Genomic DNA, 16,958 nt, shown 5'->3' on the forward strand with positions numbered 1-16,958 from the left:
ACGATTCAATCCGCAGAAGATCTGTGATACATTGTAGATTAAGCTTCAAAGCATCCAGCAGTGTCCTGCAACGGGAAACCATCGTTCCGGGTGTGTGATCAGTTTGCTGATTTCTATTAGTGACATTCATTCCAGAACTTGACGTATAAAACTGGGCAGTTCCGTCCACCGCGACAGGTATTAAAATTATGCTCGAAAAGTGTTTTTAGTTTGTAATAAACCGCACCTATTTTTTGTTTGGTTTTGTTTCAGAGCCTGGTGCTCCGTCCTCGCAGCATAAAGTACAGTGAAACCAAAAAAACAAGGTTCCTTTGATCAACGCATCAAAGGAGCGTTTTGATAGACGTATCAAACCGTAGCGGTCTCCGTTTTCCTGTTGTCCGTCATTATTCAAACGTAGTGCCATCGTACAAGATGCTTGTGGACAGTATGGCTCAGCACGACGAGATGATGATAGCAGGAAACTGAGGAACTCTAGCGTACGAGATTTATTATAATCCCTTCACGTTGCGTTATCTGCATTGCTCTGCGCAGTGTTGGGCAACGCAGCAGGTGCGCGCACTAGCGTTACACACGCCGGTGATTTTATCTCCACAACTTGACCGTTGCTGAGATGGATGATATTAACGGAAGACAGCTCCAGCTCATGGACGAACATCCAATTTCGCCGGAGTTGAACGGGCAAACCATATCGTTGACTGCAGAGGAAGATATCATCGCTATCGATCGGCAACCTCCGGCCCAGAGGGATGAGTGGACCGTCAGCGAACAGGACGATCGACATACCGCACCAGCGGCAGACATGTGCCGTCCACAGATCGACCCGCTTGCAAACAATAGTCCCAAAGCCATTGTTATGATTTCAACACCTCCAAATCCGGGGAATGTTGCTGCTGATGGTGGTGGTGCATCTGATAACCGGATGGCATCCATCTGTCGAACCTGTCCGGATAGCCAGCCATCGAAGGCGACCCGCACTAGCCATACCGACGACAAAGAGCCGACCCATATTGATTCTGTGACATTGAAATGTGATTTAAATGATTACCTGATTAACCTTACAAATATTAGATGTAGTTTAGCACAGTCAAACGCTCCGAATGTTTCTCAGCCGGTGGGCCAATTGTCGCACCTCGTTGACAGCCCGTCAAATACGACGAGTGGCCGGGACATCAGCTATCACCCGGTGGATCGTAAGCTTGGTGGGTCAACGTACACATACTTCGATGAGCTAGTGCGCTGTACCGAGCGTGAGCGCGAATGGGTACGGTGCGGTGTGCTGCCGCACAGAATGCCCCGGCTAAGGTTGTGTGGTGGTGGCGAAGATTCTATCAACAATGGCACCAGTGCATGGGGTACACCGCCAGGCGCTTCAAGCAACGGAACGCTCAGTGCGTGGGGCGTGCTGCCCAATCAGCAACAACAACCGCAGCAACAGTCATTACCACCGTCCGCTTGGGGTAGCATCAACAATAGTAACCCAGGCAACAGCGCCAACAACAACAACAACAACAACAACGGAGGCAGTGTCGGATCCACCGGCAATGTGGCGAACGGCAATGGCGGCACGGCCAATAGTGGAGCAAGCGTTGGGCAGCGAGTTGGTGGTGGACCGTCCGCCGCAGACCCTAATTCCAATAAAGTGAACACTCAATCGACTTCCGCGCCTAACGCCTGGAACGCGACGGTCAACCATGGACGCCATGGCGCGTCGGGTGGAACAAACGCAACAGGGAATGTTGCTAACAACAACGGCAATCATCATCACGGGCATAATAACAATCAGCAGCAGCACCAACAGCAGGCAGCTAATATGGGTGCTGGGAATAATAACGGCGCCGGAAATGGGACCGCCACGAAGCAGCTAGAGGTGCTTAACACAATGCGCGATGCGCTATTCAGTCAGGACGGTTGGGGCTGTCAGCATGTCAACCAGGACACGAACTGGGAGGTACCGGGATCACCGGAACCCCAGGGCGCTGCCAATGCCGGCGGTGCCGGCGGTGGAACGGTTGGCGTTGGTGCTAAACCCGACGGAGCCGGATCACATGGCGCAGGGCCGAACGGTAGCTGGAAGGCACAGACCATGAACAATGGTACTGAGCTGTGGGAGACAAACCTACGCAACGGTGCCGGTGGACCCGCTCATCTTCAGCAGCAGCAACAGCAAGCTCAACAACATCTTGCACAAGCAAAGACCGCACCGTGGGTTCCAGCTAACAATCTCGGTGGGACCTGGATGGAAGATGACGACAGTGCCGGTGGTCATCCGGGCGGTGTTCCCGAAACCGCGGCCAATGTGTGGAACGGTAGTGCGGCATCAATCGTCGCCGGTGCTGTACCGCTGGGGCCTGCTGGAGGACCGGCGGGCGTTGGCCAGGCACCTGGTTGGGGGGCGCTCAACAATGGGAATGTAGTGGCGGCTCCTCCCACCGCTGGAGGTGCTGGTACGGTTGGTGGGGGTATGTGGCCATCGGGTGGTAATACATCGGTTATCAACACCGCTGGCGCTCCAACCACGACCGGCTCGATGAACAATCCACAAATGGGTGCGATCGGTGTGAAGAAAGATCTGAACGAATGGGGTGGTGGCGTTGGACCGATCGGTTCGGTTGGTTCGGGCGCGGTTGGAGTCCCCGGTGGTCCTGGCATGCCCGCGCAAGTCGGTTGGGATGCACGATCAGCATCGACAGCGGGAACCCTACCGATGGCCGCTGGTGCTGTCAATGGACAATCGGCCGGTGGTTTCAATATCAACGCCTCGATTGGTGGTGCTCCTTCGGATGGGCTTGGCAATCGGATCGGCGGTGGTGATCTTCGTGGCGATCCACGTGGCATTTCTGGCCGGCTGAACGGTGCTGCTGCCGGTAGCATGTGGGGTACGACTGTTTCGGACCAGCGATCGGGAACATCCGGTGGGGCGGGAGGCGTCGTACTGCCGGGCGCAGGAGTAGCTGGAGTTGGTGGACAGCAATGGGGTGGAAACGGCACTGGAGGACCAAACAAGCTTCCCACAAACTGGGACGATGGAAGACCATCCTCGCTCGAAGACGGCTCTGGAGGTGCGCTCTGGGGACAAGGCAATGCCGGAGGACTGTCCAGACAGAACTCGACCGGCTGGAAGGATGTCTCGGATGTCATGATGCGCCCCGGTGGTGGAGGAACCAGCGGTGGTCCTATGCAACGCAATCAACAGCACGCACCAACCGTGCAGGGTGGTGGAAGTGGACCGTTTGGGCCCGTACCCGTACCAGCTGGTGCCGCCAGTGGAGTACGCGTCGGCACCGGAACCGGTGGTGCCCTATCGCTCGGTAAAGACGGCATGTGGGGTGGCCAGGTGCAAGGTATTGTTAGGAATGGTTCCTGGGAAGATCAGACACCCGGTGTTGGTGGCTGGGGCGATGAAAAGGGTGCCGGTGGCGCCCCTTGGAATATGGATCTCGCATCGAATGGAGCCGGTAGTATGGTGGGTGGATGGAACAAAACACCGAAATCGGCCGGTATCGGATGGCCGGATCCGGGTGAACTGAACTCGACTGGTGCTGCCATGGATTGGGGACTTGGCGGTAAACCTTCAACCGGAGGATCGAACAAATCACAACCGCTGACCAATCCGCTGGAATTTATACGTGCGAGCAAAGAGTACCGGTTGCTGTGTGAAATGGGTCACAAAAAGGAGGACGTAGAGTTTGCCCTGCGTACTACCAGCATGAACATTGAAGAGGCCATGGAACTGTTGCGTCATGGAGCTGCCGTAGCAGGTTTGACAACCGGATGGCGTCGCGCACTGTCCGAGGATCATACCGGTGGTGGACTCGGGATGGGTTTTGACGGCACATACTCGGGACGAATTCCACCGCTGAATCATGCGACCAGTGGATTGTCTTACTCACAGGTGAGTACTGCTTGATGATCTTGAATCTTTTGAGAAGAATCATTCGTATGAATCTTTAGCGAAGATTGATTCGACTCATGAATCGATGCTTACCCAGAATTATGAATCACTAAAGATTCCACATTATTCAAATATTCAAGCATCTTTAGAGAATCATGCATCATTCTGGAAATTGATAAATCTTCCAACAGATATCAATAAATCTGAATCCGATTCACCTAACTCATTTATACGTACGTTTCGTCCATTCACAGAACAATCAAAACATGCTTAACAACATACCTGGGGGTGGTCCGGTTGGCGGACTGGGTCTGGACGGTACCGGACCGGCCAATCTTGTGGCGCTCAACAATCTGAAATATCTCTCACAGGGAGCTGGTGGTGCTGGTGGAGCTGGTGCGGCCCATCCGTCTTTCAACCATAGCTCACTGTTACCGACCGGTGGTCGTGGACCAAACCAACAAACACCAGCCCATCAACAGCAGCAGCAACAGTTGGCAGCAGCAGCCGCGGCACAACCCACCAACCAGCAGCTCCGTGTGCTGGTGCAGCAAATTCAGCTGGCGGTGCAGAACGGTTTCCTAAACCATCAGATCCTCAACCAACCGCTCGCGCCACAAACCTTCATTCTACTGAACCAGTTGCTCACTCACATCAAGGTAAGTGGCGCAAACACAACAGCTCGTTTCGATTGTGTAGTTGAAACTGCTCGAATGCTTCATTTCTCCTCCCATGCAGCAAATGCAGTTGACTCAAAGCAACCTGGCACGCAGCGGTACAACCGGTGGGGTTAGTGCCGTTCAGTTATCGCTGGCCATCAACAAACATAAAACGCAGATTGCACAGCTACAGCAGCAGATTGCTGCCCAGCAGAGCATTTACTTGAAACAGCAACAGCAACAGCAGCAGCAAGGGCATCAGGGATCGATGGGGCCACCGCCTCCACTAATGCAATCGAATCCAAACGCCGGCCTCAGTATGGACTTTATGCGCCAGCAACAGCAAGATCTCATGGCACTGCAGAGCACATTCGGAGAGATGGCGCTCGGAAAGGATTCAATTATAACGTCCACCGGAAGCGTCTTCCCGCCGCCAGTCGTTCCGCTGCAGCAACAGCAGCAGCAACAACAACACGCCGTAGTTTCGGCAGCCCCCGGCAACGTCATTGTCAGTGGTGGCAGTACTAGTCAGCAGTCTCGCTTAAATCAGTGGAAGCTTCCATCGCTCGAGAAGGACCCGACCGCTAGCAAAGATGATCTCACCGATTTTTCACGCGCTCCCGGCCCTTCGACGGCAAAATCAGCGTTAACTACTACCACTACCAATACTAATATAAGCTCTCTAGGTCTCGTGCAAGATGGGTACGTATACTATACAGTGATTCCCTTCCACAGAATAGCCGAAAAAGGCAGGATACTAATTCTAATACTGTGCGTTGGGTTCGCACTTCCTTTTCTTCCCGCATACCACACCAGAACCTGGACAACCGGTCGTACAAATCTGGCAGATGGATGGCCGGAGCAAACGGGTGATACCGATAGCAAAGACTGGACCACCACCACCAACACCTCTCCGCAGGATAATTCCGCTTTCACCGACCTAGTACCTGAGTTTGAACCGGGAAAACCGTGGAAGGTAAGCAACGAGCCCAAGCAATAACTACCTGGACCGAGCACTCTTTTGAACCAAGAATTCCTTATCGTCTAAACGCAGGGTACGCAACTTAAGATTGAAGACGATCCTAGTATTACACCGGGCAGTGTAGCCCGCTCACCGCTCTCCATTGCCACCGCCAAAGATTCGGAGCTATTCGGTGGTGTTGGTGGTACATCCGTTACTGAGAAGACGTCCCCCATCCCAGCCGACGGCGGAGGTCTGAATCTTACGTCTTCCGCTTGGAGCTTCAACACTGCATCGCTAACCTCGGTAGCTGGCGGTACCGGTGGCAACAAGCCAATGGCCGGTAAATCTGTCTGGTCCGACAGTTCGTCTGCTGGCGGTGGTAGTAATGTGGCAGTAAGCAGTTCGGCTGGCGTTGATGTTTGGTGCGCACCGATTGTGAAACCATCCGCTACACGTGGCCCTCCACCTGGTTTGGGAGGAGCAACGGCCAACAAGAACGGCAATGGAGGATCGATCGCTGGTGCACAACAGCGCACCGGCGCTGGTTGGTCTAGCGGTGGCACATCATGGCTTCTGCTGAAAAATCTAACTTCCCAGGTATGCTGTGAATACCTCTTTCCCAAACCTTCTCGTTACTAAACTGTGATTTTTGTGTTTCTTTTTTCTCAGATTGATGCATCAACACTCCGCACGCTGTGCATGCAGCACGGTCCGATCCTAAACTTCCACTCGTACCCAGCTCACGGGCTAGCCCTGTGCCGGTACGCAACTCGCGAGGAAGCAGCGAAAGCTCAACAGGCGCTCAACAATTGTACGCTCGGTTCGAGCACGATCAGTGCCGAGTGTCCGGGCAGCGAGTCGGAAGTGCAAACGTATCTGCAGCAGCTGGGCGGGACAGGTACTTCCAGTGTCGCGGTTAGCAGTAGCGCTTCTAGCCTAACGTCCCCCTCCTGGAGACAGGAGCGTACTCCGAGCGGCTCAGGTGATTATTTGTCATTGTGGTTTTATAGTCAAATCCTGTAGTTCGCTTTAATTTGATGGGTATTCTAAAAGGGATACAACTTTTCCATTTCATCTCATTGTCCCTTGTAACAGTGGGAATCTCTTATCATTCCGGTTTTTTTTCTAAAGTTACTTATGACATTTTTATCTTTCACACACAGGCGCTGACACGTGGGGCTCTGGGTGGGCCCTAGGTGGTTCCGGTGGTAGTGGCACCGGAACGGCAGCCAATCTCTGGGCACCGATGGATGCGGGTACCGACAACGGAACACCAACCAGTTTGAATTCGTTCCTACCAGACAGTTTGCTCGGACCGGAGTTGAACTAAACACCACCAACAACAAGCAAGCACCATTTGTGGCGTCAATTCCAAAGCGGCAATTTTTAAAATGTATCCCAGATGGACGATATTCTCTTTTTTATTTTTGATGTTTTTTTTTTAATCTTTTACGGTTTATGCCCTCCAAGAATGATATTACTTTCCACCCTATTCACAGTACATACAACATTGTGTACTAATTGTAGCTACTATTCATGCCCGACTTTTATTACACGATGTAGCGTTTTGTAATGTTTTTTTATGAATCAATTTTATTTCTTTGATTTTGCTTTCAACGCAGCGCATGTGTGTGTGTGGCATTGCCGCTATGACGCCAATTCATGAACCAGGTGATGGAATCTAACTCAACTGGAACTTTAACAACCTAAATAAACAACATCAGCTGTTGCTTGTAGTTCAAACAAACCACCCCAATCCAAGCAAAAACGATCTGGAAAATTGGAAAATTGATAACGCAACTGGCATGCATCTCAAGAACTACGACAGTCGTCCGACACGCCACCGTCATGGGACTGAGACAAATTGGTTGGTAATCGGTGGATGGTGGGGCAAGCCCAGTACGAAGACAAAGTGGAAATATTTATTAATTTTAATATACACATCATGCGACAACAGCGCAGCAAATGATGATCAAATGCGATCAAACGATTATGGAGGAGATGAATAATAATATGAAACGCATTAGATTTACTATATTATGAAAGGTATACATAAATGTTATTGAATTATTTTTGAAATTATTTAGATATAATGGAGAGATAAATAAATGAAACCATTAAATGATCTAGCGAATGTAGTGATGGTGTCCTAATTTGTTTACTTTTGAATGAGAAAGCTGTATTCTCTTTTGCATACACCGATTCTTGTCGAATTATATTCATCGTATTTTGGGAATAAATAGGAAAATAGGTTTTTGTATTCTTTTAATATATTTGCCACAAATACGCAAACTATACCATAATTTTCAAAGGATCGATCTCATTGCTTCACGCGATCCTTTACATTTCTCAATGTGCCGCATATAAAGACGATTACGACTGAACTTTTTCGAGCAATCGCATGTAAAAGGATATTTTCCAGTGTGAATCATCTCATGTCGCTTCCGATCGCTCGTGTACATAAATCTTTTCGCACAGTATCGACATCCCAACGTTTTTTCCTTCGTGTGCACCTTAAGATGCTCCTTCAGTTGTGATTGATTTTTGTACTTCTTATCGCAATGCGGGCACACGGTATAGTAAGCATCGGAGTGGACCCGCTGATGCATTCGAAGATTGGACTTCCGATGAAATCTCAACCCGCACGTACTGCACATCTCTTTCTTTTCGCGGTGGAGTAAGGCATGGGTGTTGAGGTTTTGCTCGTTCTTAAAGCTTGCACCACACTCCACACACTTAAAATTCCGTTCCGCACTGTGCACGGCTTTGTGAACCGCGAGTCGAGAAGGCGTCAGAAAAGAATCGCCACACGTAGTGCAGCGATAGTTGCGCGGTTTGTAAGGTGCGTTCTGGTGACTGTGGAGGCTCGATTTACTTCGGAACAACTTGAAGCATACCTCACATCGAACTGACCGGGTAGGATCCAGCACCGTTTTGCGGATCGAATGCCGTTGCATGGTGTGCTGCAGAAGTGACTCAATCGTAGGAAACGATGCATAACAATCGCAGCACTTTTTTTCCTCCGCATTAAACAAACATGGGTAAGTCTTAGGGCGCCCTCTGCTCACAGGAGTAATTAAGCTTTTCTTCAGCTGTAAAAGCAATTCGTGACTGATAAGTTCATTCTCAGAGGAAAACGTGTGACCACAGTTATTGCAGTAGTGATGTGTATTTGCAATATCTTGCTCTCCGATATCTAGTACGTGCTGCAAATTGATGTGATCTTTCAGCTCATGTTTAGTGTGGAAAGTCATTGTGCAGTCGCTATAACAACAGTAATAGCTTGAATTGCTTTCAGACTGGTCATTCAACGTAGTTAAATCCGCATTTTCCACAATGTTTTGATCTTCGAATTCTTGGCTCGAATTGCGGATTTCGTCCTCATCAAGGTACTCAATAACGTAAATATCGTCAGTAGGTGGTTCATCCTTTGTAAAACTGTCGTCACTTCTTGTCGTACTAACATTTTGTTCCACCGTTTCATCCGAGAACAGTTGATTGTCTATTCGGGGGGATTCCGATATCAATTCTACCAGCAATTCATGCGTTTTTCCTTGAGTTGTAGTAGTTTGTATGCTAAAACAGACGTAATGAGCAGCCAAACTTTGATCGGCTATTTACTAGGGGTAACTTACGGATTCCTGCTGGTTTTCTGTGTTTGTAGTTCACGGTCTGATTGCTGACATTTCTGCACAAACGTGTAGGCGACCTCAGCATCTTTGCTACATGTTAAACACACCTGCGACGGTAAATCGTCATCATCAGCAATCTACAAAGATATTTCATTAAATATAAACGTTCTCCAAACAATATGCTCAGATATACCACCAAACTCCGCTCACATCTCACATTTGTTATCCGGAGGCTGAACCGTTCACGTACCTTTACATCGGCGCAGAATTGTATGATTTCTGCTAGTGTTATACCGCAACTCTCGGCGAACAGAAGAGTGCAGTTTTCAGAATATTCCAAACAAACACGACATTGCAGGCTCATCGTAGGGGCCGAAACATCAGTTTAGACAATTTTACAGCTACAACAGCAAGAAGTAACTCGACTTTGAGCGATTTTCTGGCGATTTTCAGTTTACGTCCCAACTGACATCTCTTGCCGTGTTTGTCAACATCCCGAAACGTCAAAAGCTTGCGTCACAAAAAAATCATATCCCAAACAAACATTGCGAATAGAGAGTGGGGTGTGCACCGCCACATTCGTCTGTGAAACGTTGACAAGTGAACAGCTATTCAGTTTAATTTGAAAAGGCAGTTACACACATACATACAACATCAAGGACACACTGATATTACTACAACCGCACGAATATTGGACAAAGGAATAAAAAGGACATACGGATAGGATAAGTACTTAAGATGGGGGTCGTGGACCCTGGGGGGGGCAGTTCCCCCGGGTCATATTATGAGATCCTTGGGGAGGATCATAGAATAATGGGGAAAAGAAGGAGAAAAATGAAAGGGGATCGATTGATACTGGAAGAAACACGTGACACGGAAGAGATTTTTATGGTAGTGGAGAGTACCACCTTGGGAAAATCGCTTGCTACGTATAACCCATTCTTGTTCCAAAAAGCTGTTGAGCTCGCTATTAACGGTAAACCGATAAATACGACGCTGCTGCGTGATGGAAAAATCCTAATGAAGATGAGGAACAGAAATGACGCGAAAAAGCTATTGAAAATTAACCTCAATCATCCGAACGCGTCGATAAATGTTAAGGTGTATGAGCACGAAACACTTAACCTCACCAGGGGAATTGTTAGGTGCGATGCATGCATGTTTCTTTCCGAAGAGGAACTTTTGGACGGATTAAAGGACCAAAAAGTTACCAAGGTCGAAATATTGAAAAGGAAAAATGATAAAGGGAATCTGATAAACACAAGGTCGGTCATACTAACCTTCAACAGCACGGTCCTTCCTAGAAAAGTAGACATTGGCTACTTTACCGAAAGGGTTGAGTTGTACATACCCAAACCCACTCGCTGCATGAACTGTATGCGAATTGGACACACAAAAAAAGTCTGCTACAAGGAGAAGAAATGTGCGAAATGCAGTCAGTCATACCACGAAAAGTGTGAAAATATTGCAAAGTGCGCAGAATGCGGTGAGGCACATGGCACGCTGGACAAGGAATGCCCAATTTACAAAGACGAGTGTGAGATAAAAAAAATTCAGACTGAAAATAGAGTGACGATGCGTGAAGCTAGAAGAATACGCAGGAACATAGCTCCTGTGATCCCAAGAAAATATACTTCGCTAGACTATGCAACAACCACAGCAAATAAAAACGGGCTTACCACCCAAACCCCACCAAAAGAAAATACTAATGAAGAACAACTGAAAAAACAAGAAAATAATAACCAAAATAACACAGAGCAAAAAAATACAAACACAGAATCAATTACTAAAAACACAAAAAATACAGAAAATAACAATCTATCAAAAGAAACAAAAAATGAAACTCATAACAAAACTATAAATACACCCACTCAGAAAAATATAGACATCAATACATCAGATGAGGAAGGAAGTATTTCCTCTACAATCACAGCCCCCTCGATATGCTCAGGGGACAGATACGATGTGGATATGGAGAACGAAAAAATAACGTTAGATAACGGAGAAATAGTGCCATACAAAGCACTAACACTGGAGGAAAAAAAAGCAATAACAGCTAAGCGATTGCTAGAGATACTATAAAACCCTACAGCTAAAATGGCTGACCTAAACAATATAAGAGTAACACAACTCAATATACAGGGATTATTAAATAATATGGACGAACTCAAGCATATTATAAATACTGACAGGGCAGATGTGGTATGCCTACAAGAAACCTGGTTGGTTGATCACACTGCCTGCAAGATAAAAATACCACAATACAATCACTTCTACCAAAACAGAGAAGATGGCTATGGTGGTAGCAGCATCTTCGTTAGTAAAAAATACCAGGCAGAGAGCGTACATGTGCATCGAAAAAATGAACACATCCAAACCACCGGCGTAAAACTCAAAGGTCTGAATATAACTGTGATAAGTACATATGTGAAACCTACTACAACCAAAACTAACTACGCTAAGTACATGAATCTAATATTCCAAGCGGCTGAAAACAGGAAAGCCATAATAACAGGCGACTTTAACGCTCACCACACTACGTGGGGAAACCACTACTGTGATATGAGGGGAAGAGCCACATTGGAAGAGATCAATAAGAGTGATATGGTGATGGTACATAACAAAGAACATACGTTCATAAACCCAGACGTAAACAAAAAAAATACCGCCATTGACCTCACCATAGTATCACCGAATATGGTCCTAGACATTGAGCGTAAGGTAACAGACCAACATGTTGGTAACAGTGGACACAGAATTATCCACATAACCATTAAAAAACCAGCCAAACCACATACAAGAACTGTGATAAATATGACTAGAATAGAGAAACAAATCCGTGATATTAAATGTAAGGACAATACTAGTATAGATAGCATTAAGAGTACGCTTAAGAACATTACGAAACAAAACACCAAAGACATAGTCTACACTCCGAAAAGTTGGTGGAATGAAAAGCTGCAAAATGCCTGGGATAAAAAAAACACATCCCGGAAGAATTTTAATCGAAACCGCAGCATAGAAAACTCTATTCAGTTCAAAAAGGACCTGGCAAAATTTAAGTACCTGAAAAAAATAGAAAAAAGAGCTAACTTTGAAGCCTGGCTAAGTAAGGTCAACTCGGATAGTACGAGTAAAGAAATCTGGGACCTGGTGAATAAATGCCATGGGAAACACACCCACCATAACCGTAGCAACATAATAGCCGAAAATACGGATAATGCGAAAGAGTTCCTGAAACTGAACTTCAGCAGTCCTAAAGGGTCAAAGAGCCAGTACACCCCACACTTTGTTGCGGAAATCGAGATTCTGGACTTGGAAAAATGGAAAAGCATACTAAATAATAAGAAAAACACAACACCGGGTGTAGACGGTATTTCTTACAAAGCGTTGAAGCTTTTGAAAGATGAAGTGGTCCTTGCCTTGATAAAGGAACTTAATAAGATGTACCAAGAAGGAAGGGTACCAAAGAAGTTAAAAAGAATCAAGATAGTTGCAATTGCTAAAATAGGTAAAGATTTAAACTATATAGAAAATTACAGACCTATAGCACTTTTGTGCACGCTAATCAAAATTATGAATACGGCGGTACTACGAAATCTAACTGAACACTTAGAAAGGTATAATCTCCTTCCGGAAACCAGCTTTGGATTCCGTAAACATAAATCTACCATGACGGTAGTGAATCTCCTGGTACACAAAATTTTACAAAATAACTCAAAAAAAAAGTACACTGGAGTAGTTTTTATAGATGTAAAAAATGCTTACAACAGCGTACTCACCAAAGAGCTTCTTATTATCCTAAGGCAAAACATGGTATCTGAAGAGGATATCGCATGGATTGCAAGTTTTTTAACCAACAGAAGCTTAGAAGTAACAGTGGGGAAGGAAACCATAAGACGAGTCGTTAGTAACGGGCTTCCACAAGGAGATGTACTTTCACCTACTCTATTCAATATTTACACGAGCAGTTGCCATAACCTAAATAACAACAAAACTAGAATATTGCAATATGCAGACGACTTTGCAATAATTGAAGCTGGATCAACACCAAAAGCGGTTGAAATGGCATTACAGAGATCCATTACATGGTTAAAAGATCGACTAGAACAACTAAACTTAGAAATCAATAGTGCCAAATCAAAAGTAATGACCTTCCCAAATAATAAATTCAAGTTACGAATAAAAGTAGATGGCAGTGATATAGAACAGGTCCAAGTACACAAATTCCTGGGCATAACTGTGGACAGCAAGCTGAGGTTTAACGCCCATGTGGATAACCAGATTGCTAAAACAATGAACCGACTGAATCCAATCAAAACGATCTGTAACAATTCTAATCACATTAACCCGGAAAAGGCCATACAAGTTCATCGTGCTATTGTAAGGGGCACAATAGAATACGGGGTAGGCTTTAGCCTTAATGCTAACAAGGAAAAACTACGCAGAGTAAACACGATCCTGAACCAATCCTTGAGAAGAGTGACAGGATGCACTAAAACAACACCCCTCAACACACTACACGCCATAGCGGCGGAAAGACCTTTTACCATCAGAGCCAAACACCTTACATGCAAACAAATAGCGAAAACAATAGCATTTTCCGCACCAAACAATGCCCTCTTCGCTAAATTGAACCATCGTCGCTCCGCAAAATTATCGGCAATAGAAGAAAGCTATCTTAATAACAAAGACACACTACACTCCATAGCCACGTACCATTTCAATAATTCCATAAAAAGCAGCTCCAACATAATAATCCGCACCTCAATACCAGGATTAAATAATAGTAAACAGCAATACAATCCCAAAATAGCAAGACAATTAAGCCTAGAACTGATTAACTCCACTACCACCCCTAATACTGCCACAAAAATCTTCACAGACGGAAGCAAAATAGACGAAAACTGCGGTATAGGTATATATATTGTTAGAGGCAATCAAGAACTCTTAAGAAGATCGCACAAACTAAAAAATCCAGTGTCCATATGCTCAACAGAGCTATATGCCATAAAATTGGCACTCGATTGGGTAGTCCAAGAACAAATAAGTGCCCCAACCATATATACCGACAGTCGTGCAGCATGTTTTATAATCAAAGGTGCCTCAGATGAACTATATACGGACGTCATATTGTCGGAAATTCTCAATAACGGAACTAAAGTAAACCTGACTGTACAATGGATCCCTAGCCATGTGGGCATTGAAGGGAACGAAATAGCAGACAGCCTTGCCAAAGAGGGTACTAACTGTGATAACATAATAAGTAACAAGATTCATCTCAAGGATGCCATAACAAGATTCGAGAACAAAGCAAAGGAGAATACCAACACGTGGTATGCAGAAATGTGCCAGCACAAAGGAAAGACCTTTGCAGGATATCAAACCCGAATAGAGAAAAAAATGTGGCACCATAGACTAAAATTACCAGCTCACGGTATTAAAATACTAAATAGATTAATATCGGGTCATGATCACAGCAAGTACTGGCTACACAAAATGAGATTAGTTGATAACGGCCTCTGTGATACATGCAATGAACCTGATACGTCTAAACATATGGTTTTCCACTGCCATAAGTACTCTGTAGAAAGAAGTAATTCAAACTTCATCAACGAAGAAGAATTCAAGAAAACCTGGAAGAGGAAAGACCCACGGGGACTTACAAAAGTATTGAAATTCATCAAAGATAACAGAATAAAGTTCTGAATGAACTACACATGAACTACAAACATAAATCGAAACATGACTCCTAAACCAAGCACCCTAAACATAAAGATGTTCACGTATAAGAAACGTCAACATGAAATACAGAAATAACATCCCAATTCTCCAGAGGGAATCTACACAAAGCAACTATACAAATCATAGAAAGTTAGGACATATGGCCCTAGTAGCCGGTCCATAAATCACTAGGGGTAGTGGTAATAATCCATAACCACGGAGTAGCTAGGGAAGGCCCAGGAAGCTGGATTCCTAAGTGGTACCGTGGCAATACCTCAACTAATAAGAAGAAGAAGAAGGTGTGCACCGCAAAAGTACTTAAAATTTAACCCCTCCAATAGGTACTGTGAAAATAAATTAAATACAGTGATTAACACCAAACGCAAACTTCTTCCTAATCCATCGATGTTGTGCGTGTAAGAAAACCTAGAACGGAAGTAACTTCCACATATCTCAGCAGTGCTGCAAAACGGAACACCAGAATGTTCGACAATAACATCAACAATTACGTGCTGAAGGTAGAGTTGGCTAAATGTTTCGGCAATCTTGGGACGGTTTTTCTGGCACAGCATCGACCTACCCGGCAGCATGTAGCCGTGAAAAAGTTCCTAGTGGAGGATCTGAAGAACGACATTACATACGTAATGGATGAGGCGAAGCATCTCCGTGAGTTCGACCATCCGAACATCCTCAGCTACCACACCGCGTTCGTACACAACCTCGATCTGTACTTTGTCCTGCCGCTCATGTGTTACGGCTCCTGCAGGGATACGATGAATAACTACTTCGAAATAGGCTTCCCCGAACCGATCCTGGTGTGCATTCTGCGGGACATCCTACAGGGGCTGGTGTATTTGCATTGGAAAGGTTACATCCATCGATCGATCCGAGCAAGCCACGTCTTTCTAAACGAGACGCGTGCCGTACTGGGAGGCTTCCGCGTATGCACCAGCTTCCTTGGTGAAGGTAAACGAATACGCAACCTGCACGAGTTGCCGCCACACTCGGTGAAATCACTAAACTGGTTGGCTCCGGAAGTTCTGGCACAGAACCTAACAGGCTACACGGAAAAATCGGACGTATACAGTCTAGCGATGACGGCATACGAGCTGGCGAACGGTGTGGAACCGTACTTCAATATTACGGCCACGCTTATACTGGCGGAGAAATTGAAGGGAGGTGTCTACCTACCGATGCTGCTGGATGCCACCACCGTACCGAGCGAAGACGCAACCCAGCCGAATGAAGCGGCCACCCCATTGAGGCAAATCTATGCCTCCAGACAGTTCTCCGATGCGTTGCACAATTTTGCCGAGCAATGTTCGGAAAGGTAATGGTTCTCTGTTTCTGTGCCACAAGCACAGTAGAAAGCACTAAAATTATATTCTTCTACTACACAGGGATCCGAAGAAACGACCCAATACATCCGCCTTATTATCACACTCCGTATTCAAGCTGGTTACTCACACGAACATTAGAGAACAGTTTGCGCTGCACTGTATACAAACCGTCGACTTTGATTCAATCCAAGGTAAGAATGTACTACGGTTGCTTTGATGGAAATATTTCATACATGTGTTTTATGATATCGTACAGATTCCGACATCAATCTAACCGAAAGCTTCTCGCAGATGCGCATGGAAGCTGGGGGTTCCTTCGAGTGGGATTTTGATGAATCGTAACGATGGTAAACAAACAAACAAATGTTCCATCTGTTGTAAAAGGAGTGGCAAGGCCGTTACTATATGAATAGAAAAAATAAAAAGGCAGTGGAACAAGTAGTTAATTAGACAAACTTATTCGATTCCTACAAATGTTGTAACACAGCGCGGAAGATACAAGCAAGCTAATAGAAAAGAAGAGGAATAAAAAATGGCTTCGGGTGTTTTTTCATCATACATTTAATTCCATTACTATTTGCAAACTGAAGATCGCGAAGAAGTCATCTAACCATCGGAGCAGGACAAAAAAGCCCATTAACTTTCATCCATAATCTCACTAATGCGGCACATGTTCGCGTTCTTTTGTTTCGTGGTGTTACTACTATAATTATGTTTCTTTTTAACGGCTTTATAACTCGTTGC

The 16,958-nt window shown here is 45.7% G+C and overlaps 3 protein-coding genes across 3 annotated transcripts; 2 read left to right on the forward strand and 1 right to left on the reverse strand.

Annotated features, from left to right (window-relative positions):
* Positions 1-472: 472 nt before the first annotated feature.
* LOC128305638 (protein Gawky-like) lies at positions 473-7,640 on the forward strand. The gene is made up of 7 exons (XM_053043193.1): positions 473-3,895; positions 4,150-4,554; positions 4,634-5,256; positions 5,371-5,530; positions 5,609-6,115; positions 6,188-6,500; positions 6,682-7,640. The coding sequence occupies exons 1-7, from the start codon at positions 614-616 to the stop codon at positions 6,846-6,848; spliced, it is 5,457 nt and encodes a 1,818-aa protein (XP_052899153.1). The 5' UTR covers positions 473-613; the 3' UTR covers positions 6,849-7,640.
* Positions 7,641-7,789: 149 nt separating this feature from the next.
* Positions 7,790-9,556, reverse strand: LOC128304019 (zinc finger protein 586-like). The gene is made up of 3 exons (XM_053041141.1): positions 9,401-9,556; positions 9,154-9,287; positions 7,790-9,094 (listed from the first exon to the last, which is right to left on the reverse strand). The coding sequence occupies exons 1-3, from the start codon at positions 9,512-9,514 to the stop codon at positions 7,825-7,827; spliced, it is 1,518 nt and encodes a 505-aa protein (XP_052897101.1). The 5' UTR covers positions 9,515-9,556; the 3' UTR covers positions 7,790-7,824.
* A 100-nt stretch (positions 9,557-9,656) lies between these two features.
* Positions 9,657-16,822, forward strand: LOC128305375 (STE20-related kinase adapter protein alpha). The gene is made up of 4 exons (XM_053042778.1): positions 9,657-9,713; positions 15,174-16,204; positions 16,275-16,405; positions 16,471-16,822. Exons 2-4 carry the CDS (start codon positions 15,357-15,359, stop codon positions 16,554-16,556), a joined length of 1,065 nt encoding a protein of 354 aa, XP_052898738.1. The 5' UTR covers positions 9,657-9,713; positions 15,174-15,356; the 3' UTR covers positions 16,557-16,822.
* Positions 16,823-16,958: the final 136 nt, after the last annotated feature.

This window comes from Anopheles moucheti, chromosome 3, assembly GCF_943734755.1.
Source record: "Anopheles moucheti chromosome 3, idAnoMoucSN_F20_07, whole genome shotgun sequence".
Classification (NCBI taxonomy): Eukaryota; Metazoa; Arthropoda; class Insecta; order Diptera; family Culicidae; genus Anopheles; species Anopheles moucheti.